This window comes from Hevea brasiliensis, chromosome 16, assembly GCF_030052815.1.
Source record: "Hevea brasiliensis isolate MT/VB/25A 57/8 chromosome 16, ASM3005281v1, whole genome shotgun sequence".
Classification (NCBI taxonomy): Eukaryota; Viridiplantae; Streptophyta; class Magnoliopsida; order Malpighiales; family Euphorbiaceae; genus Hevea; species Hevea brasiliensis.
In genome coordinates, this window is record NC_079508.1 from 59,924,031 (window position 1) to 59,945,421 (window position 21,391).

The following is a 21,391-nucleotide window of genomic DNA, read 5'->3' on the forward strand; positions in this document are numbered from 1 at the left end:
CTTAGGCGGAGTTATTTTCACTAAATTTAACAAGGAAATAATAGACCAGAGACTAAATTATATGTTTATTAAAATATGAAGGATTAAAATTACTTAGTTTTAAAACTATAACTATATTGTTGATTTAATCAGACTAAATTATAATTTACCATTACTTGAAATTACCTATTGTACCAAATCTCTTGCTCATTTGGCTCGAGTCCTTCAATTTTTATTGGGGCTCGGAGGATTACCTAAGTTTGTCAAAGACGATCCTTTTTGATCCTGATGAGGTGAGTCGGTATTCATAATACCATTAGCATGCACATTGAAAATTGTTTACTGAACATGAAAGATACCATAGCATTTGTTCAATATTCAACAACAAAGTAATTAACTGCATAATCAATTTCTCACAAACCAAAAAAAAAATGAAAAACCTACATAACCATTAAAGTCTGTAGTATCTAGCCACATAAATCTATTCGTGCTTCTTCCCCTTGAGTTTTCCCTTAGGGATCTTACTGAGGAGACCAGCATCCAGCTTTCGGTAGTGACCTTGAAGCTGTTCAAGTACCTTGTAAACAAAGTCATCCACTTGATCTTCATACCTCTCATACAGGACTGGCAAAGTGTGAGCAGCAACAAAACCTTATTGAGAACAAGAGAACTCTCAGAGTCAGAAAAGTCCAAAAGATCATTAATCGACTTTACATTCAGAATCGATGTTATTCATTTATGCAAGTCTTTATTTAAAATTCCTTTTTATCTTTCTTTATTTATTTTTGTTGTTTTGTTTTCCACTTAGTTTTTGTTAAAAGATCTAATAATAATTAAAAATTAATTCTTCATTGAGCAATTAGAACCTGTGATTCTGACCTATTAATTCAAATTAAACACATGGGATTAGGAGCACATTTGTGACCTTGTAACATGATTATACATGGATCATCCATCATCTGCCATATTAAATGGCAATAAAATAAAATAATTATTCAAATATAAAAGCAAAATGCTGTATATGAAATCTGCAATACTTGAACATAATAATAGTAGGCACACTCACCAATATATAGAACAGTTAGAAAATTGCACCAGCTCCCAATGACAGCAGCAGCCCACAAGCTCGCGACAATCTGAGAGAATTCCTCACTAGAATCAATTTCTCATCATAAAGAGTCTAACAAGTAAACTGCATCCATTATACATATAAAAAGTCAAGAAAAGTGAACTCCAGGCTGGACCTGTCTAGTGGATAGCAAAGATTCAAAGAGTAAATAAGTTTCTACCACTTGTTCTAATCACAAGATGTTATCCATAATTTTAGTTTTCTTTTTCTCACGTTCTAAATTGGTTTAAAACAAATTCAAACCGATTAATATGTTTTACATGTATTCTCCATTTCTAAGCATACATGCCAATTTGTGATTTCTGTTCAGGAAAGAAAAAAAACTAAAGACAGTACTTATTCAAATTACCATTAATAATGAAAGTTTAGGATTACAGAGATATTATTATGATGAAATTTTATTGTGGTATATGCAGATATGCAACTAGGTTTTAAAAGTGTAGATGCAACAACTGATCCTCAAGGAGCAACAGGACATCACAAATGTATCCGATTATATCCTTCAAATTAAGATTTTACACTGTTATGATTAAACCTAAAATGTTTCAGCAAAACATTCTTTCCATTTTAACTAGCTACTTATCCTATAGATTTCTCATCCTTCTCATGAAGGTAAAGATTTTAACAATGCTTACTCAATATAGCAGATCATGTATAGTAACTATGCAATTTGCTACTGATAAATCATCAATATTCAATGGCATTATCAATAAGGATACTAGATTTACATATTGTAAACTTTTCCAAAATCCGATTTGGAAGTCTATTTACATAGGTTAAGAGAAGTTAAAACTTGCCCAGAATCTGATTTGCCCTACTCTATTTGCAAAAGTGGGCCATTCAATGCTAAAGCTGCTTTCTCTGTATACTCTCATTCAATTAGGGCAATTGGGCAGATCTTGGACAAGTTTCCACATCAGAATCTTTACAACTACTAATTGAAATGTGCGCCTAACTTTTTGCAAAAAAGGCTGTTTCACAACTTGAGTCCATAATTACAGTACAAAGGCGCAATTTGACTGTTGTGCCAAGGCTAGCTCTTATCAATGATACAAAATATGCTACCAAAATTCAGATGGTTGTAGGATTAAGAAAGGCAAATAAATTTCAAACACAAAGCAGAGAACTTCAACAGTTACAAACATACCACAACAAATTGTTTCAAACTTCCTCCACATGATACATCCTGAAGAAACTGCAAAGCACAGTTGACCTCAACTCCAATTGATCTCCCAACACTAACAAATACCTCATCAGGTAGCACAAGGCGGGGGACCTTAGATGAGGATCTGTTGCCACGAAAAATTTAAAATTAGGCAAAACTGTAGAATACTTACAGACCCAAACACAATGAACAGCACAAATGAAAACTCAATTTTCCTTACCTGTTAAATAATCCTGAAGCATTTGTCCAAACAAACTGAGCAAGCATACCAAGAACCAATGCAAGGCATATGAGTGTCAGAAGATGGTAATTAAGCCACTCAAAGAGTACCCAGATGAGTGTTGCACCAGATAATACACTAGCTGATATTTTCTTATTCCTCCATAGGAGAACGTCAGCAGCTACAAGATTTTGGTAGATAGAGAAGTAAGACTGCATTAAGTGTTAAAAGTTATGGGAATTTTTGAGAGAGCATTTGAGAAAGAGATGATCCTACATTTTCCACCTCCTAGAAGATGATGGACCGGCTTCTCACGTCCAAACAGCCGATTGAATTTAGAAGTTACTGAGCTTGTCCCTTCCTCGAAGGACACAGATTTCTGCTGCGAAACACGGTCAGCAAGGGTTTCTACCAGGTTCAAAACGTTCTCTGTTGTTATTTTATCAGCCATAGTTGCAATCTATAAAAGGTCATAAACTGAACTCACGTTGCTGCCTGTCAAAAAAAAAAAAAAAAGAGGGATTCTTGAGAGAGAGAGAGAGAGAGAGAGAGAGAGAGAGAAGGGAAAATAGGAAAGAAACAAGAAGAAAAAAAATTGCAGTTATTATTATACTCCTGTGAAAAGTCAATAAAAATTATCTAAGACAAAATGACCTTTCTATGCCGTGGATATCAGGCATTACATTGTGCTTTTCATTTGCTACTTTCTGTTAGTTCAATTTTCTACATACTCAGCACTAAGCTCCTGCTTGAATGCGGTCACTGTTTTACTTAGTCACCAATCAGTTTAGAAGTGGTATGGCTGTGAAATCACCGTGGTCAATGGAACACACAACCACACAGGAATTCAAATATTCAGGAGATGAACAATAAGAATCTTAGCATTGGATAATCCATTGCTTGTGCATTTTCATTGAAAGGGATCAATTTCATCAGGAATGATGTTTTTACTTCTCAAATCAGAATTAATTATTGAATTGTGTTTCCTTACATATGTTCTCTACTCTATTCATTTTTCACTTTGATATCTCCTTCAAACTCAAAAGTCAACATCAAAACTTCATTAATAGCAGAATACAGAGTATTAAGTAGTCACTTATTTTGGCTCCAATCTAAGAACCAAGGAAGAGCATCCCCATGCTAATATTCTACTTACAATTTTAATTTAAAAAAAAAAAAACTTTTTGGAACCTTAAAAATCATTGATTTCAGTCCATAAGCTGAAGCAGAACTTCCACCAAATAAGCTTTCATCAAGAGACCAGATTAAGGGGAAAAAAAATAAAGCCCTAAGGTTTCCAAAGACTTTCACCCCCTTACAAGAAGAGTAATTAAGATCAATGATAACAGAATTGCCTTGGTTTTGTCAAAGGTGTGTACCCGTGTGCGTGTGTACTTAACCAATTAAAAAAAAAATCAACAATAGCAACAAAGCAAGTAATATCAATCATAACACAACATTCTTGAGAAAGAAACATAAAATTCATGGAGATAGAAGCACGAATTATACCAGTAAAAACCCAACAAAAATACAAGAAAAAGAAAAGGTAAAGAGCAATACCCAAAATGGAGAGGAAACGAAAGAAAAATACAGAAGATGATGATAGTAAATGGCTGAAGATGAGCGAATAGACAAATAGCAGCGAAAAGGACAGAGTATGAACAGTAAATAAAGAATAAAAACAAGAACAAGGATAAAAATTGGCAAAATTAGTGCGACTCCGAAACGGAAGTACAGAGGGGCCAGACCACTTGCCCATTTGCTTCTCCAAAATCATAATTTTTCAATTTATACAGGTCCATTTGGTATTGTTTTTAAAATTATTATTGAAAATTTTATTTTTTTAAATATATTAATTAAATAATATTAAAAAATAATTAAAAATTAAATTTAATAAATTTTAATTATAAAAATATTAAAATAATTTTTTTAAATTATTTTTTTAATAATATTTAAAATAATATTTTTATTTAAAAAATAATTTCAGTATGTAAAACACAATGCAAAATAAACCGTACGCGTTTTATTTTGCCTTCCTGAATGACTAATCTTTTGTCTGTTTGCAATGTTTCTTTATTTTACAATTTCTTTTGGTTGTTTGAGACGGAAGGGAAGAGAGGGGCTCTCCTCAACCGCCGCCGGTTGATTTTTATAGGCTGTCCGGACGAAACCACTTCTCTGACTTATTAAAATTACAAAGCACATCCCTTATACGTATAATATTAATTATCGTACATCTTAATTATAAATAATAATTACAATAAATATATAAAAAATATCATTAAACAAAGTATTAAAATCTAATTTAATGGTAAAATATATAAACTATAATTTAAATAATTATAGAAAATGTCATAATTAAAAATTAAAATAACATTATTAAAATTTCTAAACTAAAAATTTTAATTTATTAATATACAAGCAAGTACCAATAAATAAAAAGGCATTTTATAAAGGGGTAAACAGTAAATTAAATCACAATTCTTCCTGCCCTTTGTCAAATTTGTATATATACAATTTTTCCTTTCCCTTGCATTTAGATGAGCCAAACAAAGCGCTAGGTAGCCATTGAGTACCTAGAGAATATTTGGTTCACTTATTAATTGCGACTTGTAAATAATAGACTTTAAAATAAGTGAATTTGAATATTTGATAAATTTAAAAATATAAATCTCATAATTTAAAAATATAAAATATTAATATCCATTAACTGCAGTTTATATTTCACCAGTTAATAGTTAATTTAATTTTATATTTTATTTTGATTATATTATTTATTTTTATTTAATTTAAAAATTAATATTATTAATATTTTTATATATTTTATTTATAATTTTAACATTTTAATTTAATTAAAATATTTTTTATTAATAACGTAAAATATAAAATATTTATTTATATCTAAAACTTTAAAATTAATTATAAATTTTTCTTTATCATTAATAATAATTATTTTATTATTTTTTTTTAAATTATTTAATTATTTATTAAAAAATTTAATTATTTTTTATTTTAATAATAAAATAAACAATATAATATATTAATTTAATAATTATATATTTAATTTTATAATAATATAATATAATATAATAAATTTATAATTTTATATTTATTTTAATAATAAAATAAATTATATAATATATATTTATTAATTATTTTATATATAAATAATAATAATTAAATATAATTTTATTAAATATTTAATATAAATTAATTATTATCAAAATTATATTTAACGGTTAAATTAATCATGTACGTACTCTTACGGCCACACGCTACGCGTCCTACAAATACTCTTTCGGCCACACGCTACGCGTCCTACAAATGACACCACGTTAATTTATTACGTTCATTTATTGGGAATTAGTAGTTGGGATCGAAACTCTTCACGTGACAAGTGCTCCAACAGCAACATTACCTAGTGGCTTTGCCTACCACACCACGTCAACTGTACCAATAGTCGTTGCTTCCATAAACGGCATCGTTGGGTGTTTGGAGTTGCTTGGCCTCCTGTTTCAACTTTCTATATTGAATTTTTTGAGGTCGTGGGTTTAAATTGTATAAAATGCAAAATATATATATATATATATATATATATATATATATATTATCAAATTAATTAAATTTTAAAACTTATTGGAAAATTAATAATTTAAATAAAAATTTTTATTTTTTATTTTTATTTAGCTTTAATTTTGGGTGATCATAGGTTCTCTCTTGATGACCTTTATTGAAACCAAAAGGGACTGAACTGGATGTTGCAAAAAGCAGAAATGGAATGTTAGTGCCACGTGGCACCACTCAGAGCCTCTACAACCTTATCCCACATCCAAAAATCTGATCCATCTCATCATCCAATATCCAAAAATCAGCCATTTCCCTTCACATACCCCAAAGACAAATCACCCTAAGCGATTTGCTGCTCAATTTCCTCTTCCATTGTTCTTTGGGTTAGTTTCATCCTACTCCTGCAGGCATATCTGCAACTCAAGGGAACAAAAATGGCATCCACTTCCTGCTTCTTGCACCACCATGCACTCGCTACTCCTAATAGATTGTCTTCATTGTCCCAGCAGCGTCAAGTGTCTAGCAACACCAAGCCTACCAACCAGTTCATCTGTCGTTCTACCCACAAGCAGCCTCCACAGGAGGAGGATGTTGCCCTTGTCTCCAGAAGATTGGCTCTCACAGTACTCATTGGTGCTGCAGCCATTGGCTCCAAGGTTGCTCCTGCAGATGCTGCCTATGGTGAAGCTGGTAATAATCAGCATATCCCTCAGTTTTGTTGATTTGACTAGTCTTCTTGGGTATGTCTAACTTGGGTAATGTTTGATGCAGCCAATGTCTTTGGCAAGCCTAAAACAAACACAGACTTCTTGCCATACAATGGAGATGGATTCAAATTGTCAATTCCATCAAAATGGAACCCAAGCAGGGAGAGAGAGTTCCCAGGTCAGGTTCTTAGATATGAGGACAACTTTGATCCCAACAGCAACGTTTCTGTCATTGTCACCCCAACTGATAAGAAATCCATCACTGACTATGGTTCCCCTGTAGAATTTCTTGCCAAGGTAAACCCTTCTCTTCTCTTCTTGTTCTTACCTTCCAATTTTGCCTAAAAACCCAGATTGAATTTTTGCTGGCAGCTATTCTTCCATTATATTTCCTAAGATTAAACTCCTATCTGGATTGTGCAAAAATTACTGTTTTGTTAGCTTACATGTTTATATTGAAACTAATAGGAAAAGATTGCTTGTGAATTGAGCGACAGGGCATGAAAGCAAATTGATTCAGAGAGATAGAAGTATCGTAGCGTGGTCGATCTGTAACTCTCTCATGACTGTAGTATGGCTCGTAGGTTTAATTATAGTTTGAAGCATTGTATATCTTATTTTTAAAAATAGATGCTAAAATCTTTTTCCATTTATCGAGGCGTTTCTTTGAGTTTAGAATCTTATTAAATAATTTAGTTAGCAATCTTAACATATCTAAAATCTTGTATTGATTGGTATTTATTAAATTAGTGAGAACTCTTCTCTTTTCGTTCTGTGAAAATATATATATATATATATATATATATTATCAAATTAATTAAATTTTAAAACTTATTGGAAAATTAATAATTTAAATAAAAATAAAATAAATAAATTTTTATTTAGCTTTAATTTTGGGTGATCATAGGTTCTCTCTTGATGACCTTTATTGAAACCAAAAGGGACTGAACTGGATGTTGCAAAAAGCAGAAATGGAATGTTAGTGCCACGTGGCACCACTCAGAGCCTCTACAACCTTATCCCACATCCAAAAATCTGATCCATCTCATCATCCAATATCCAAAAATCAGCCATTTACCATCACAAACCCCAAAGACAACTCACCCTAAGCGATTTGCTGCTCAATTTCCTCTTCCATTGTTCTTTGGGTTAGTTTCATCCTACTCCTGCAGGCATATCTGCAACTCAAGGGAACAAAAATGGCCTCCACTTCCTGCTTCTTGCACCACCATGCACTCGCTACTCCTAATAGATTGTCTTCATTGTCCCAGCAGCGTCAAGTGTCTAGCAACACCAAGCCTACCAACCAGTTCATCTGTCGTTCTACCCACAAGCAGCCTCCACAGGAGGAGGATGTTGCCCTTGTCTCCAGAAGATTGGCTCTCACAGTACTCATTGGTGCTGCAGCCATTGGCTCCAAGGTTGCTCCTGCAGATGCTGCCTATGGTGAAGCTGGTAATAATCAGCATATCCCTCAGTTTTGTTGATTTGACTAGTCTTCTTGGGTATGTCTAACTTGGGTAATGTTTGATGCAGCCAATGTCTTTGGCAAGCCTAAAACAAACACAGACTTCTTGCCATACAATGGAGATGGATTCAAATTGTCAATTCCATCAAAATGGAACCCAAGCAGGGAGAGAGAGTTCCCAGGTCAGGTTCTTAGATATGAGGACAACTTTGATCCCAACAGCAATGTTTCTGTCATTGTCACCCCAACTGATAAGAAATCCATCACTGACTATGGTTCCCCTGTAGAATTTCTTGCCAAGGTAAACCCTTCTCTTCTCTTCTTGTTCTTACCTTCCAATTTTGCCTAAAAACCCAGATTGAATTTTTGCTGGCAGCTATTCTTCCATTATATTTCCTAAGATTAAACTCCTATCTGGATTGTGCAAAAAAATTACTGTTTTGTTAGCTTACTAATCGGTTTTCTGGGTCATTACAGGTGGATTTTTTACTAGGAAAACAGGCTTACTTTGGCAAAACTGAGGCTGAGGTACTTCAACTTAATTATTACTGAACTGAAACAGTTTCATATAGGACTTCTGAATGATTTCTCTAAGTGCATGGACTGCTACTCTGAACATAGTGTTACATGTTGGAGGTAACAAAAAATTAGTTTCAACTTGTATATGTAAAGAGATTTTTTCCCTGCATGATCACAAGAGAGGAAATTACTGTGAATGGGCAAATTATTCTAATGGTCACTGAAATTTGCACAAATTTTCATTGTGACTGCTAAAACCTCATTTTGTCATAATTTTGTCTCTGAATTTTAATTTTGATGCTATTAGGTCAGATTCTCGTTGGAATTGAATGATACCTCATAAGATTTCTCTTCAAATTGCAACAAATTAGAAGTTCATAAGGATCAGATAGGGAAAAATCAGTCACCATCAGAATAATTTCCTGTGTCTGAGTGGAATTATAGGTGCATTCTTCTTTGAGTATTAGGGGAGAGGGCTTGTACTCGGTTAGATTTCAATCCTTGCGCCTGCTCTTGGATAGCCTCACATTTACTACTAGGTTAAGGCATCAGTTATATGTGCATTCCCATTTGCTTATAAACATGAAATTGATGATTTGCAGGGAGGTTTTGATCCAAATACCGTGGCAACAGCCAACGTAATGGAGTCCTCAACCCCAACAATCAATGGGAAACAATATTACTTTTTGTCTGTGTTAACAAGGACTGCTGACGGAGACGAAGGTGGCAAGCATCAACTGATCACAGCAGCTGTGAAAGATGGCAAGCTTTATATTTGCAAGGCACAAGCAGGAGATAAGAGGTGGTTCAAAGGAGCAAGAAGGTTTATAGAAAGCACGGCTAGTTCCTTTAGTGTTGCTTAAGGATATAACCAACGAACTTGTATGTAAATCAACTTTTAATAATCTATGATGTTTGTTTTTAGTCGTCTGTCTAGCCCTTCTTTTTAGGCAAAGTTTCAGAGGGAGGAGGGAGTTGGACGGAGGATGATTGTGGATACCATAATATTTCTTTGAATTACTTGTCATGAGTTGAAATATTCCTTCTCTCTCAGTTTATCTTCTTGCTGTTTCCAAGAAAAATACCCATATTAGTTCTTTAAAATAATTTGAAATTTGCAGGGATATGGTTCTAGGGAGAGTTTGATTCTTGATTTCTGCTAACATATCAGATATATTTAGCAATATTAGCAAAAGGGGAGTTGGGAATGGGAACATTCCTTGCATTTACGTCTACGTTTACATTCCTTGCCATGCATTTACGTTCTAGAAAACTCAATATAAAGCATAGGTCTAATGGCTAAAATACCTAATATTCAGGTAAAGCTCCTATGCTTTCTTTTTTTTTTTTTTAATTGGCGTTACTCAAACTATAGGGGAATTAAACTCATGAGACATACTATGAAGTTGTGGGAGAGAGTTGTTGAGCATCGACTACGTCATGATACTTCTATCTCTCTCAATCAATTTGGTTTCATGCCCGGTCGTTCAACTATGGAAGCGATCTTTCTCATTAGAAGCTTGATGGAGAAATATAGAGATGTGAAGAAAGACTTATGGAAGCGATTTTTATTGATTTGGAGAAGACTTATGATAGTGTTCCAAGAGAGGTCTTATGGAATGTGTTAGAACAAAAGAGGGTATCTATTAGGTACATACAAGTATTGAAAGATATGCATGAAGGAGCAACTACTATTGTGCGCACAGTGAGAGGGGACACAAGAGATTTTCCAATCTCAATTGGATTACACCAAGGATCAGCCATAAACTCTTACCTTTTTACATTAGTTTTAGATGAACTGACGAAACATATACAAGAGAGTATTCCTTGGTGCATGATGTTTGCGGATGATATTGTTTTGATAGATGAGACACGAGAAGGAGTCAATAGAAAGCTAAAACTTTGGAGAAATACTCTAGAGGCAAAGGGTTTTAAATTAAGTAGAACGAAGACAGAATACATGCATTGCAAGTTTAGTGAAGGCCAAACTGGTGATAGAGAAGGAGTTAGTTTGAATGGAGTGATACTGCCCCAAAGTAATCACTTTAAATATCTAGGTTCAGTCCTTCAAGTAGATGGGGGATGTGAGGAGGATGTTAGTCATAGGATTAAAGCCGGATGGTTGAAGTGGAGACGTGCCACGGGAGTTTTATTTGATCGCAAGATTCCCAATAAATTGAAAGGAAAATTTTACTGCATGATACCATGATAGGCTATGTTATATGGTAGTGAGTGTTGGGCACTGAAAGAGTCGTATGCATCTAAGATAAGAGTTGCAGAGATGAGAATGTTAAGGTGGATGAGTGGCCATACTAGACTAGATAAAGTTCGTAATGAGAGTATTAGAGAAAGGGTAGGAGTGGTGCCAATTGAAGATAAGTTGAGAGAAAGGAGATTGAGGTGGTTTAGTCATGTAAAGCGTAGACATACAGTTAGACAAGTAGAGCACATTAGGTTAGAGAATAGAAAGAAAAAAGGGGTAGACCTAAATTGACTTGGAGGAGAGTAGTACAACATGACCTAGAAGCATTACACATTTCTGAGGATTTAACCCAAAATCGTTCAGAGTGGAAAAAGTGAATCCATATAGCTGACTCCAAATTTTTTGGATAAAGGCTTAGTTAAATTGAATTAAGTTGGCGTTGATAATTACTCAACAAAACAAATACTGTTAAAGTTCATTTACAAGGAAAATAAGAGAAATTCTTACCTAAATTTGATTCACCGTAAACTCAAGATACAGCTTATGACTTGAACCTATAGTAAACTATGCCTACACAAAAAAATGACTAGCATTTTATTAATTTAAGGAACTACTTCGCTCTTAGTCTGATTGCTTCCGCTATCCGCATAAAATTTTTATATACGAATTTTTATTCCTAAGAAATTGTCCCACTAAATTTTAATATATCTCTTTAAATTAAATAATTATAATTTTTTCAGTGTATCAAAATATATGCACATGCTTCACTGAAATTTTTTTATCCGCTATTGGCCACCCTCTTTTTTAGTTGGGTTCCTTCCACATCTGAAAACATTATCAGGAAGTAATAAACAAGATGCTTAGCAGGAGCAGTATTACCAATGAATATGGAAAGAATAAACGAAATGTTAAAAATGATAGTAAATTTATTATAAGAAAGTTGCTGCATGATTCATATTTTTGTTTGGAATGAATTGTCTTCCGGCAATGAAAACAGTGTATACACAATAGCAATGGTCAAGAAGAATTTATCTTCAGATTTTATGCTCTCAGTTTCGTTTCAAGTTCTCCCATTGCAGTAGTGGATGCCATTGCCGTGACTGTGAGCACCCTTGTGTTTCATTTGTAGACTATTCAAGCCCCATATTCGAATTGTATGATCGTCGCTAGCTGATGCCAGGATATGTGGATTTTTTGGATTCCAGCTCACACAATTAACAGCCCCAGAATGACCAGGCAATGCCTCTATGAGCTCTCTGGACCCTCTGTGCCATATATATACCTACAGAAGCAAAACTTATTTGTGCTTGAAAGAGAGATAATAATGGCATTCATTCACCACAATAATGTAGCCGGAGAACAAAATTAGCAAATCCTAAATCAGATAAAATATCTACTTAGAAATTGAACATTCTTATTGCCGACATAAAACTGGACTTGATTAAAAGAAAAAAAAAATCCATTGCAACTTAAACCTCCAGATAAATTGATGAAATCAGAAAATTCATCAGTGACAATATGAATGACAGAGGCCTTTCAAGTTAAGATTAAAGGACACCCTGTGACTTCAAAACATATATCAATTAAGATATCCTTTATCTTTCAGCCAATGAAGTCATGCAAAGGTGGAAAAGATCTCTGATACAGAGACTCCAGAACTAGACATTACTGGGACTTCATGCTAATTCATGCATTACAAATAAATTTCTAATGTGTAATGTATAAGAGAGAGCATATGTAAGCAAAGAATTAGAGTTCTAATTAGGTGTTCTATCTTCCATAGAAAAAGTTCAGGAAAAACCATATACAAAACAAGATTAAGAAACAATAACATGTTATACAAGACAAAGTCAACAAATGCATGCATGCATTGACAAAAATCTGCTAACGCATCTGAACTATTTCTAAAGTTTTTTGGCTAAACATGATACTTTTCCAATTTTATTTCATCACTAGAAATAACAGATAAAATATCACATTATTATTGCCTAAATATTGATCCAAATATAGCTGCGGTCCAAATATAGCTGCATTCATACTATGGTAAAAGAAAATGAAATATTATTGAAATACCAGCATAGAATGCACAATGCAAAAGCTGGCTTGGGAATGTGAGAAAATTGATCTTTAGATTAATACGAAGTCTAGATAGTCTATGTATGTGTGTATGCATGCACGCATGAATTTGTGTGTGTATGTATGTGAATATTCACACACATACCATATACATGTTAGTTGTCCCACATTGTTTTGGTATGACTCCATGAGAGGATCCCCTTACATAAGAGAACCACCTAGCATTCTTTCCATTATCAAGCATGATGTTGGGCAAACTTTGGCTCATGGGTTGAGATGAACTCAAATTTTTAATCATTGTGAACCCAAAATGAGTTCTGAAATTGTCCTCCAGGGGCAATAAATTCAGAGTTTTATATGTGATTCATTCCTGCTCGTATAGGCAAACTGTAATACTGTATCCTAGGTACCAACACCACCATTGCTACCACTGCCACTTTTATCACCCATCACAATAACAAATTAACAGCCCCTCATTTGTAGACACAACCAAATACACAAAACAGTTATTGCATGCTTAAGTTTAGGTCTAAAATGTTACTCCTACACAATATCAGGCCTTCTATTAAACTCATATGAAGTGGAGTTGAGTGTTAAACAATGTTCCTTTTGATTTAGAGACATGATAAGAGAACAGTAATTTTTCTTTTTTTAATTTTAAATGTTGCACTATTCACTGTGAAACCATTGCAAATTGAGCAACCCTATGACAGTGATTTATCTCTATGAGAAAATATCAAAGGGTGACATGGCCAGAAGCCAATTGATTTCTTGGAAAGGTCTAAGCATAAAAGCATAGCATTTCTTTTAGCAACAACACAACATGTAATGCCTTTCTCTTGAATGATCTGCCCAGACAAACCTCCCCACCAAGCACCAACGATCCCCCTCCCCCAAAAAAAAAACCAAAAAAAAAAATAAAGGCGGGGTAAGAGGGAAGGATCAGCATTAACAGAAGATTTTCCATAAAGAACAGTTAAAAAAAAATTGTGAAGAGCTTTTCATCATGATCAAAATCATTTCTCATAATATTTTAACAGAGAATATATATATATATATATAATAACTAATATAAGGAGAAAATTAAATCCATACCTGTGAGTCTTCACTGCCACTGGCAATAAAAGCCTGTTCCAGTCCCCCAAAACAAGACCTAATAACAAAGCGGGCACGTTTGTGACCTTTATATTTGGCTACAAGCTTGATGCCACCTTCTATGTTCCAAAGGTGGATTTCCTGGTTCAGAAGATTAACCAGCAAGAACCTATCATCTCTCGATAATGAGAATGAAGTTATTGTTTGATCCTCCTCAATCACTCTCTCAATTTTTGCTTCCCTATCATGTAATAGGATGGCAGTTTCTCTGCACATGCTTAAGATCTGCTTCCCATCACTTGTTATTTCTAAATCAGATATCTTCATAGTCCGTTGCCCTTTCCAACACTCTAGCTCTTTTCCATTCAAATCCCACATGCAGATACTCTTATCATTAATGCCAGATAATATCCATTTCCCATTTGGAAACCATCCACAGGAAATGAGGCCAAGACCAGCTTTGTCATAGACATGGAGGCATTCACCAGAAGAAACATCCCAGCGCCTTATAGCCTCCTCCATCCCACAAGTGAGAAGCTGATGGTCATCAGGACTCCAGGAAACAGAGGATACATGTTTTTGATGACCACATAATCGATGCTTTAAAGAAACTCCATTTGTATCAACCTAACAAGTATTTAGTAATTTAATTTTTTAAAAATAAAAGAAATATCAGTATACTATATGGAATGAAAATTATTTGCTATGTTAATCTTTAGATAGAAGACGTCATATCTAACATTCAAGAAAAAATTTTAAAAAATAAAAACATCAAGAGAGAAGAAAGAAAAAAGGGACCAAGTGCTCCAACTTGGAGTGGGTGATTCCTCCTAAAAATCAACCAAGTATATAATTGCATAGTGGAATCCACTGTCCCTAGTTGAGTGGCATCCAAGAATGTATTAGGTTATCAACGATTTCGAGTTGGCATTTACCTACACTAAACCATTGTAGTGCTGGCTGTTTGCACCAATTAACTATTAACAACTCTTTTTTCTTAATAACATTTCTCATTTTCTATTTTTCATCCATATATATATATATATATATATATATATATATATATATATATATATATATATATATATATATAAGTTAAAGCTTTGCAGTCAGTAATAACGAGTCATATGTGAAATTCTCTGAACCAGAGGGTGCAGATGACAATCGGCAAAGGTCCATGTGTTGATCTTGGGGTTGACTAGCAATGTAGTTTATAAAGAAGATACCTGAAACAATCCAACCTCGAGAGAATGCTAATAATACAGTTTATCTTTATACATTCTTTGATTTTGCCTTTTGTCAAATTGAGGACATTGGATTTTGTTCTGTTTGAGCTTGAAGCTACGTTCTTCTGAAGTATGATATGTTGCGCCCAATATAATATGCAAAATAAATTCAATCTAATTACTTCAACACGTCTTTTATCTAGGTAATTTGTCCAGATAGAGTTGTGCGCATGATTTATCCGTGTGAACCATAAAATGTTGTCAAACTAGCAGTTCCTGACATATGTTCTGAACATTAAATTAATATTCTGTTCCAACATAATGAAAATTGTTATATAAGCTTCAATTATATGGAGAATAAAGAACCAAGTTCAGAGAGAGAAAGAAGAAAAGATAAAATCAATAATGATGCTTTAAAATGTCAGCTTAAATAGATTATTTTGTTGTAACACCATACTGGAAAAATATATTATTGCATGCAAAATATGGCATGGGAAAATCATCAAGTATAAAACTTTGCTTCATGATACAATATAAATGCTACAAAAGAAGAATAAGAAGAAGCATTTCTAAAAATGTCACTAAGGGCCAAAAACAAATTATGCACTCAAAACATGAGGAAAATGCATATAGTAAACTGAACAAGATATAATAGAAAACGGACAGCAAAAACAAAATTATAGGTTCTCTAAGTAATCAACTATACCTCCCATATGATTGCTGATTGATCACTGGACGATGAAGCTAAGTATTTCCCATTGTGTGAAAATTGTAAGAACCACACTTCATCAGAATGTGCCTCTAATATCTGTTTCAGTGTTTGTATAAACAAAAAAATTAATATAGGGGTATCAGCAATACATGAAAAAGGAGAACACAAAATTGCAAATGAAACATTCTGTTCCACTTGGGAAATAAAATTCAAAACTAAACAAATCTGGAGGACAATAGAATTTTTAAATATCAAATAATATTATAATAATAATAGTCATAAGTCTCCCCTACAAAGGACATCTATGACTTCAAAGTATGCAATCTCTTCTTAAGGAAATAGCCATTAACCTAATAGTTTACTGCAATCAAAGTTAACCAAAGAAGTTTTGTTATTCCTAATAAACCACAAATCCCTCAATCTTAGATAAAAGGATAATTTCTTTATCTCTGTCTCCTTTTGAGAGGGGTAGCGGGGAGATTTCAATGGGTGATTGACAATGAGCAAAGAAAAATCAAAGAGGTGAAATCATACAGGGCAGGATAGACTATTGTGGGGACACCCATAACCCATTCCAGTTGATGCTCCTTGAAGGGTAAAGCCGGACACACAACAACAAATAGGATTAACTTGGGAAGCAAATATAACACAAATTCCTATAAAACATAAAGTTTTTAAACTTCATGTGGGACTCTTAGAAGGACATGGACAGAAATTGGAGACTCATTTAAGTTCATGCAAATAATTTCTTTTAATTTCCCACAAAATAAACCATTAAATCTGACTAGGAAGCACTTGTCTAAATAGGAATTGCAAAGTTCCATCCTCAATTTACTAGAAACTAACAAACTCCTTAGGGAAATCAATGAAGCAAGTAATATCTCTAAGTGAAGATTGATTTCCAAACACAAGATAATGTTCTAACCTGCAAAGTTCGAGATGGAATCTGATCTCTTCCACAGTGATGATCTGTATACAATGACATTTCTTTGTCCATGGAGTTGTGAAATATGCAAGCATCTCTTTGCAAGGTAAGAGCCTGTTCAACTAAATATTCCAACCTCCTTTCAGGTATTATAACTGTTGGTGGGAGCAATTTTTGCAATTCCTCCAGCAGCTTTGACCGAGACTTCATCTTTGCATTATCTTGATTAGAAGACCCAACTGAAGCACACAATGAAGGAGAAACAATACAGGAAGAAAGCTCACGGATTCTACCATTATTGACACAAAGAGGAGCAATCTCAGTCCTCAATGTCTTTAAAGCATCCATGATTCTCTCCCCATCCAAAAGCTCAAAAAATTTCTGTTCCAATATCAGAAAAGAGGCTGACTTAACAATGTCTTCATCTTTTAGACCAATGTCATGCAAAGTAGCTACACTTTCATCCCAACTGCCATCAAGAATTTGCTGCATAAATAAATTTACTGCAGATGACTGTAAAGGGATGCCTGACTCTTCCTCTAGATGAGCACTGCTCTTCTTATATCCAAGAGAATATAATGCCTTGGCTATTATTCTGACAAATTCAACTCTTTTAATAACTCCTTTTGAGCCCACAACCTCTTCGTCCCCTTCAGATTGTAGGGGCCGAGCCATCAAGTCCCTTGAAGACTCAACAGTTGTCTCTGCTAAAGAAGAACCGTTGGAAAGACCTCTCAACTCTCCAGAAGCTAATTTCATGCGTTTTGAGGCTGGTTCATCATCCTCCACACCTCCCATGAAATGTGCACCTCAGTCCATATAGTATAGCAATGATAGATAAACAATAAAGGAATATATGTTTGGAAATCCTCCAATGGATCACAAGAAATATCTTCCTGCATAACATAGCCAAATGAAGGTTTGTAGATCCTAAAGTTGAAAGTAAAAATAAAGCAAAGCGAAGAACAACAAGATGTATTCCTCTGATCATGTGAGATTACAAACAATAATAGTCTAAAACATAAGTATGAATGCATGATAAGAGGAAAAAAAATAATAAATGTTGATCATAGGTTCATATCAGGTATAATTCTAGAAAACGAGTTCTTTCATCCCAACCAATCTGTCAATGCCCTTCCCCAAATATTGTACGTCTCTTCCAGTTTTCTGTTTTTTACATGAAAACTTCTGAAATTAGGACTCCAGAAGAATTGCAATAATTTAGTAACTTAAAAGCTAATCTAACATATCATAATTCAGTTTGCAAGAAAAATGAATGATCAATTACCATTGTAAGTCCACAACTTTCTACAAAGGAGATAAATGGTATTTTCAGTAATGTCATTCATATGCCTAACCAAGCGAGCATAGAAAAATGAAACTGACCCAATCTTGAATTCATTGATAGAACTCAAGCTAGTGTGCACACCTAAGTTCAGCCAGTTACAAGCCTATTTAGTGTAGAACCATTCTAAAATCAAGGTCTCAGCGAGGCCTACCCTGAAGACAAACAAAACCTCTGCAAAAGTGCAACTGTCAACTCTTGAAAAAGATATAACACCTCAGGCAAACTCCATTATCGGTGCTTCCTTTTACACAATCTGCATCAAGCTAATGGTAAAGGACTTAAGAATCTCCCAATCAACATCCATAAATTCCTCAAACTGAGCCTATTAAGCTCACTGGCTTGCAATTCCAAGTTTCAACATTAAGGTTCATGCTTCCTAGCATCAGAGCAAGGCCATGTTCAATGAGTTACAAGTTAATTTCCATAGACAACTATGAGAAGGAGTGACTTAATCTATATTCTAACGGTGTGATTGAACATAGTAACAAGATCAATGATAGATTCCAAAAGCATGACCCTTACACTGAAAATGCACATGATCAGGGTTATACTATTAGTCAAAAACCTGATCAAGGCAAAATAAAGTTTTCTTCCTTCTTCTATTAAATAATATATACAGGTTTCTGGCTTTAAGCACATAAAAACATTATTTTCTTTACACGGATAATCCTAAAAAATCTGTATTCCCCAATGCAAGATTAAGACTATATATATGCTATTTCCAACTTCTGATAAGCAAGAACCATTTTAAAATGACATGCATAGACAATAAAAATTGCCTACGGTCATTAAAATTAATTTCTCATGGATTTCAAAGTATCAACAAATGGTCATAGATCCTGTTATACCATGTTATACCCATTTCTATCAAATTTAAAGCCTAATTGAACTCTAATATACGTGTTCTTCTGTCTCTCTTCAGTTACAGGATAATCCAGAAGTCCAAAGGAGTTCCATTTAGATTTAAATTCTTGAGACGTCAATTGTTTTTAGAAACTAAGCAATCATCACGCTACAGAAACTCTGAAGAAATGCATAAGCTTAAACTAACATCAAATACTCACAATCCACAGCATACGAGCTCAATTAAAGCCGTGTAACCATGATCGTTCAAAACTCAACCACCCCCAAACGGAACTGCAATCCAGATCGCACGTTCCCAAATTTGAGATCCAAAACTCAAACTGGTCGATCACAGTTTTGAAGAAGAACATCCAAAGAGAAGTAGAAATTTCAAACAAGAAGGAAAAAACACACACAAAACAGCGAATCAAGGCAAAAATCATAGATTTGAGATGGAAAAAATATATATATGAAAATTTACCAGATTTTGATAGAAATTTTGAGGAAGCCTTGATTTGTGAGAGAAAAAAGAGAGCGTTTCAGGGAGATGGAAGAAACCGTATATTGAAGAAAATGAAAGAGGCGCAGAGAGTTTCCCAAAAGCTTATGCTTCGAACGCTGAAGATAGAAGTACAGTAAGCCGAACGATGCCTAATTGCTTCTGCCTGGATAATGCCAAACTACATTTCCTTTTTTAAATAATTTTATTAATTTTGTGTATATTTACTACACCGTAAAATGTAATTAAATTATTTTTTTAACTTAAAAATTAAGAGTATTGCTATTAAAATTATTATTGAAAAAAATTATATTTTTAAATATATTAATTAGATAGTATTAAAAATTAATTTAAAATTAAATTTAATAAATTTTAGCCTTAAAAATATAATAATAATGAAATATATAATATTAAATTAGTTATATATGGTAATTTGATATAAAAATGAGAATAAAAATAAGAAAAATTACAAAGGAGTATTATGTGATAATATTTATTTTCATTTCATGGTCTATATTTCATTATGTGACAAAATCATATTTTAAGATTTTAGAAAAATTATTAGGTACACTCGGTGTACATGCACCATCTCAATCATGTGAGACTCACTCTCTATATTATAGGAAGAGTCTACTTTTCTGTGAGGGATAGAGCACTATTTTTTTGTATTCCTCGTATATCTAATAATTAGCCAAGGTTTTGTACCATTCGCAAACGATAATTTTCCATTTTTTTCTTCATGCTTCCACTCCTTCAATTGGTATCAGAGCCACTATATTTGTCATTTAGATTATTTAATATATGATTTAATTGTGTATTTTGATCATAAGATGATTGATTCATTGCTGATTGCAAAGAAAAGTGGCGGCATGCTTGATTGTGCATCTTGGTGCGCATGGTTTGAGCACCACCATGGTGCACATTGTATTGGACTTCAATTGTGCAATTGTTATATGCTTTGATGCCCATAATTATGCCTATGACTAATTAAATTATTTAATTAGGAATTATAATCACACAATTAAATTTGTTTGAATGTGATTCAAATATGAATTTTTAAATTTGTTTGAATGTGATTCAAATCTGAATTTTTAAATTTGTTTGAATGTGATTCAAATCTGAATTTTTAAATTTGTTTGAATGATATTCAAATATGGATTTTTTAGTTGAATATGAGATATTCAATTTAATCTTAATATATAGTTTTATTTTATTGTTAAATGGTGATATGCATGATAGATGATCATGGACAATAAAAGACTAATGTAATTGGATTCATTTCTTTTATTTTTCTTTGGGTTGTAAATTAATTAATTTAATTTTAGTGGCATGTATTATAAATGTTATAATATTTTTGGGTTATAATTTCATTTATTGTTCTTGTAAATTCACCTTGGTATGCCAAGGATTACAATGTAATAGAGTGCAAGAAGATCAAGGAGGTTAAGACCATTGGTGGGACCAGTGGGAGGAATTGAAGATTAAGTGTTGATTATGTACTCTTTCAGCAACTCTTGTAATATGAATTAATGAAATACACTTAGGAATGCCCTGATTCAATTCTTGGTGGCTTGGAATTGAATCCCTTAAAAAGTACATGATTATACCATATTTATATATTTATCCATGAATGCATGAGATATATGGGAATGTATGCAAGTATATGATATATGCATGTTGATTGAATAATGTGCAAAGTGAGACCATAAT

At 33.3% G+C, this 21,391-nt stretch overlaps 4 protein-coding genes across 11 annotated transcripts; 2 read left to right on the forward strand and 2 right to left on the reverse strand.

Moving 5' to 3' along the window:
* Positions 1–301: 301 nt before the first annotated feature.
* Positions 302–4,254, reverse strand: LOC110663458 (reticulon-like protein B8). Of its 6 annotated transcripts, none has more exons than XM_058137859.1 (7): positions 4,054–4,254; positions 3,177–3,295; positions 2,770–2,988; positions 2,494–2,674; positions 2,256–2,397; positions 1,046–1,115; positions 302–630 (listed from the first exon to the last, which is right to left on the reverse strand). In XM_058137859.1, the coding sequence occupies exons 3-7, from the start codon at positions 2,942–2,944 to the stop codon at positions 461–463; spliced, it is 738 nt and encodes a 245-aa protein (XP_057993842.1). In that variant the 5' UTR covers positions 2,945–2,988; positions 3,177–3,295; positions 4,054–4,254; the 3' UTR covers positions 302–460. The 6 variants fall into 6 exon arrangements, with proteins under 6 accessions (XP_057993842.1, XP_057993837.1, XP_057993839.1 ...); XM_058137854.1 differs by having other exon boundaries at positions 3,148–3,295; XM_058137856.1 differs by lacking the exon at positions 3,177–3,295.
* Positions 4,255–6,146: 1,892 nt separating this feature from the next.
* LOC131174428 (oxygen-evolving enhancer protein 2, chloroplastic-like) lies at positions 6,147–7,127 on the forward strand. The gene is made up of 2 exons (XM_058137678.1): positions 6,147–6,750; positions 6,832–7,127. Exons 1-2 carry the CDS (start codon positions 6,495–6,497, stop codon positions 7,110–7,112), a joined length of 537 nt encoding a protein of 178 aa, XP_057993661.1. The 5' UTR covers positions 6,147–6,494; the 3' UTR covers positions 7,113–7,127.
* Positions 7,128–7,845: 718 nt separating this feature from the next.
* LOC110663460 (oxygen-evolving enhancer protein 2, chloroplastic) lies at positions 7,846–9,793 on the forward strand. The gene is made up of 4 exons (XM_021822765.2): positions 7,846–8,222; positions 8,304–8,536; positions 8,713–8,763; positions 9,357–9,793. The coding sequence occupies exons 1-4, from the start codon at positions 7,967–7,969 to the stop codon at positions 9,615–9,617; spliced, it is 801 nt and encodes a 266-aa protein (XP_021678457.1). The 5' UTR covers positions 7,846–7,966; the 3' UTR covers positions 9,618–9,793.
* Positions 9,794–11,863: 2,070 nt separating this feature from the next.
* LOC110663461 (WD repeat-containing protein 26 homolog) lies at positions 11,864–19,856 on the reverse strand. Of its 3 annotated transcripts, none has more exons than XM_058137403.1 (6): positions 19,664–19,856; positions 18,491–18,715; positions 16,992–17,887; positions 16,061–16,162; positions 14,129–14,755; positions 11,864–12,239 (listed from the first exon to the last, which is right to left on the reverse strand). In XM_058137403.1, the coding sequence occupies exons 3-6, from the start codon at positions 17,787–17,789 to the stop codon at positions 12,018–12,020; spliced, it is 1,749 nt and encodes a 582-aa protein (XP_057993386.1). In that variant the 5' UTR covers positions 17,790–17,887; positions 18,491–18,715; positions 19,664–19,856; the 3' UTR covers positions 11,864–12,017. The 3 variants fall into 3 exon arrangements, with proteins under 3 accessions (XP_057993386.1, XP_021678459.2, XP_021678458.2); XM_021822767.2 differs by lacking the exon at positions 18,491–18,715 and adding an exon at positions 19,404–19,523; XM_021822766.2 differs by lacking the exon at positions 18,491–18,715.
* Positions 19,857–21,391: the final 1,535 nt, after the last annotated feature.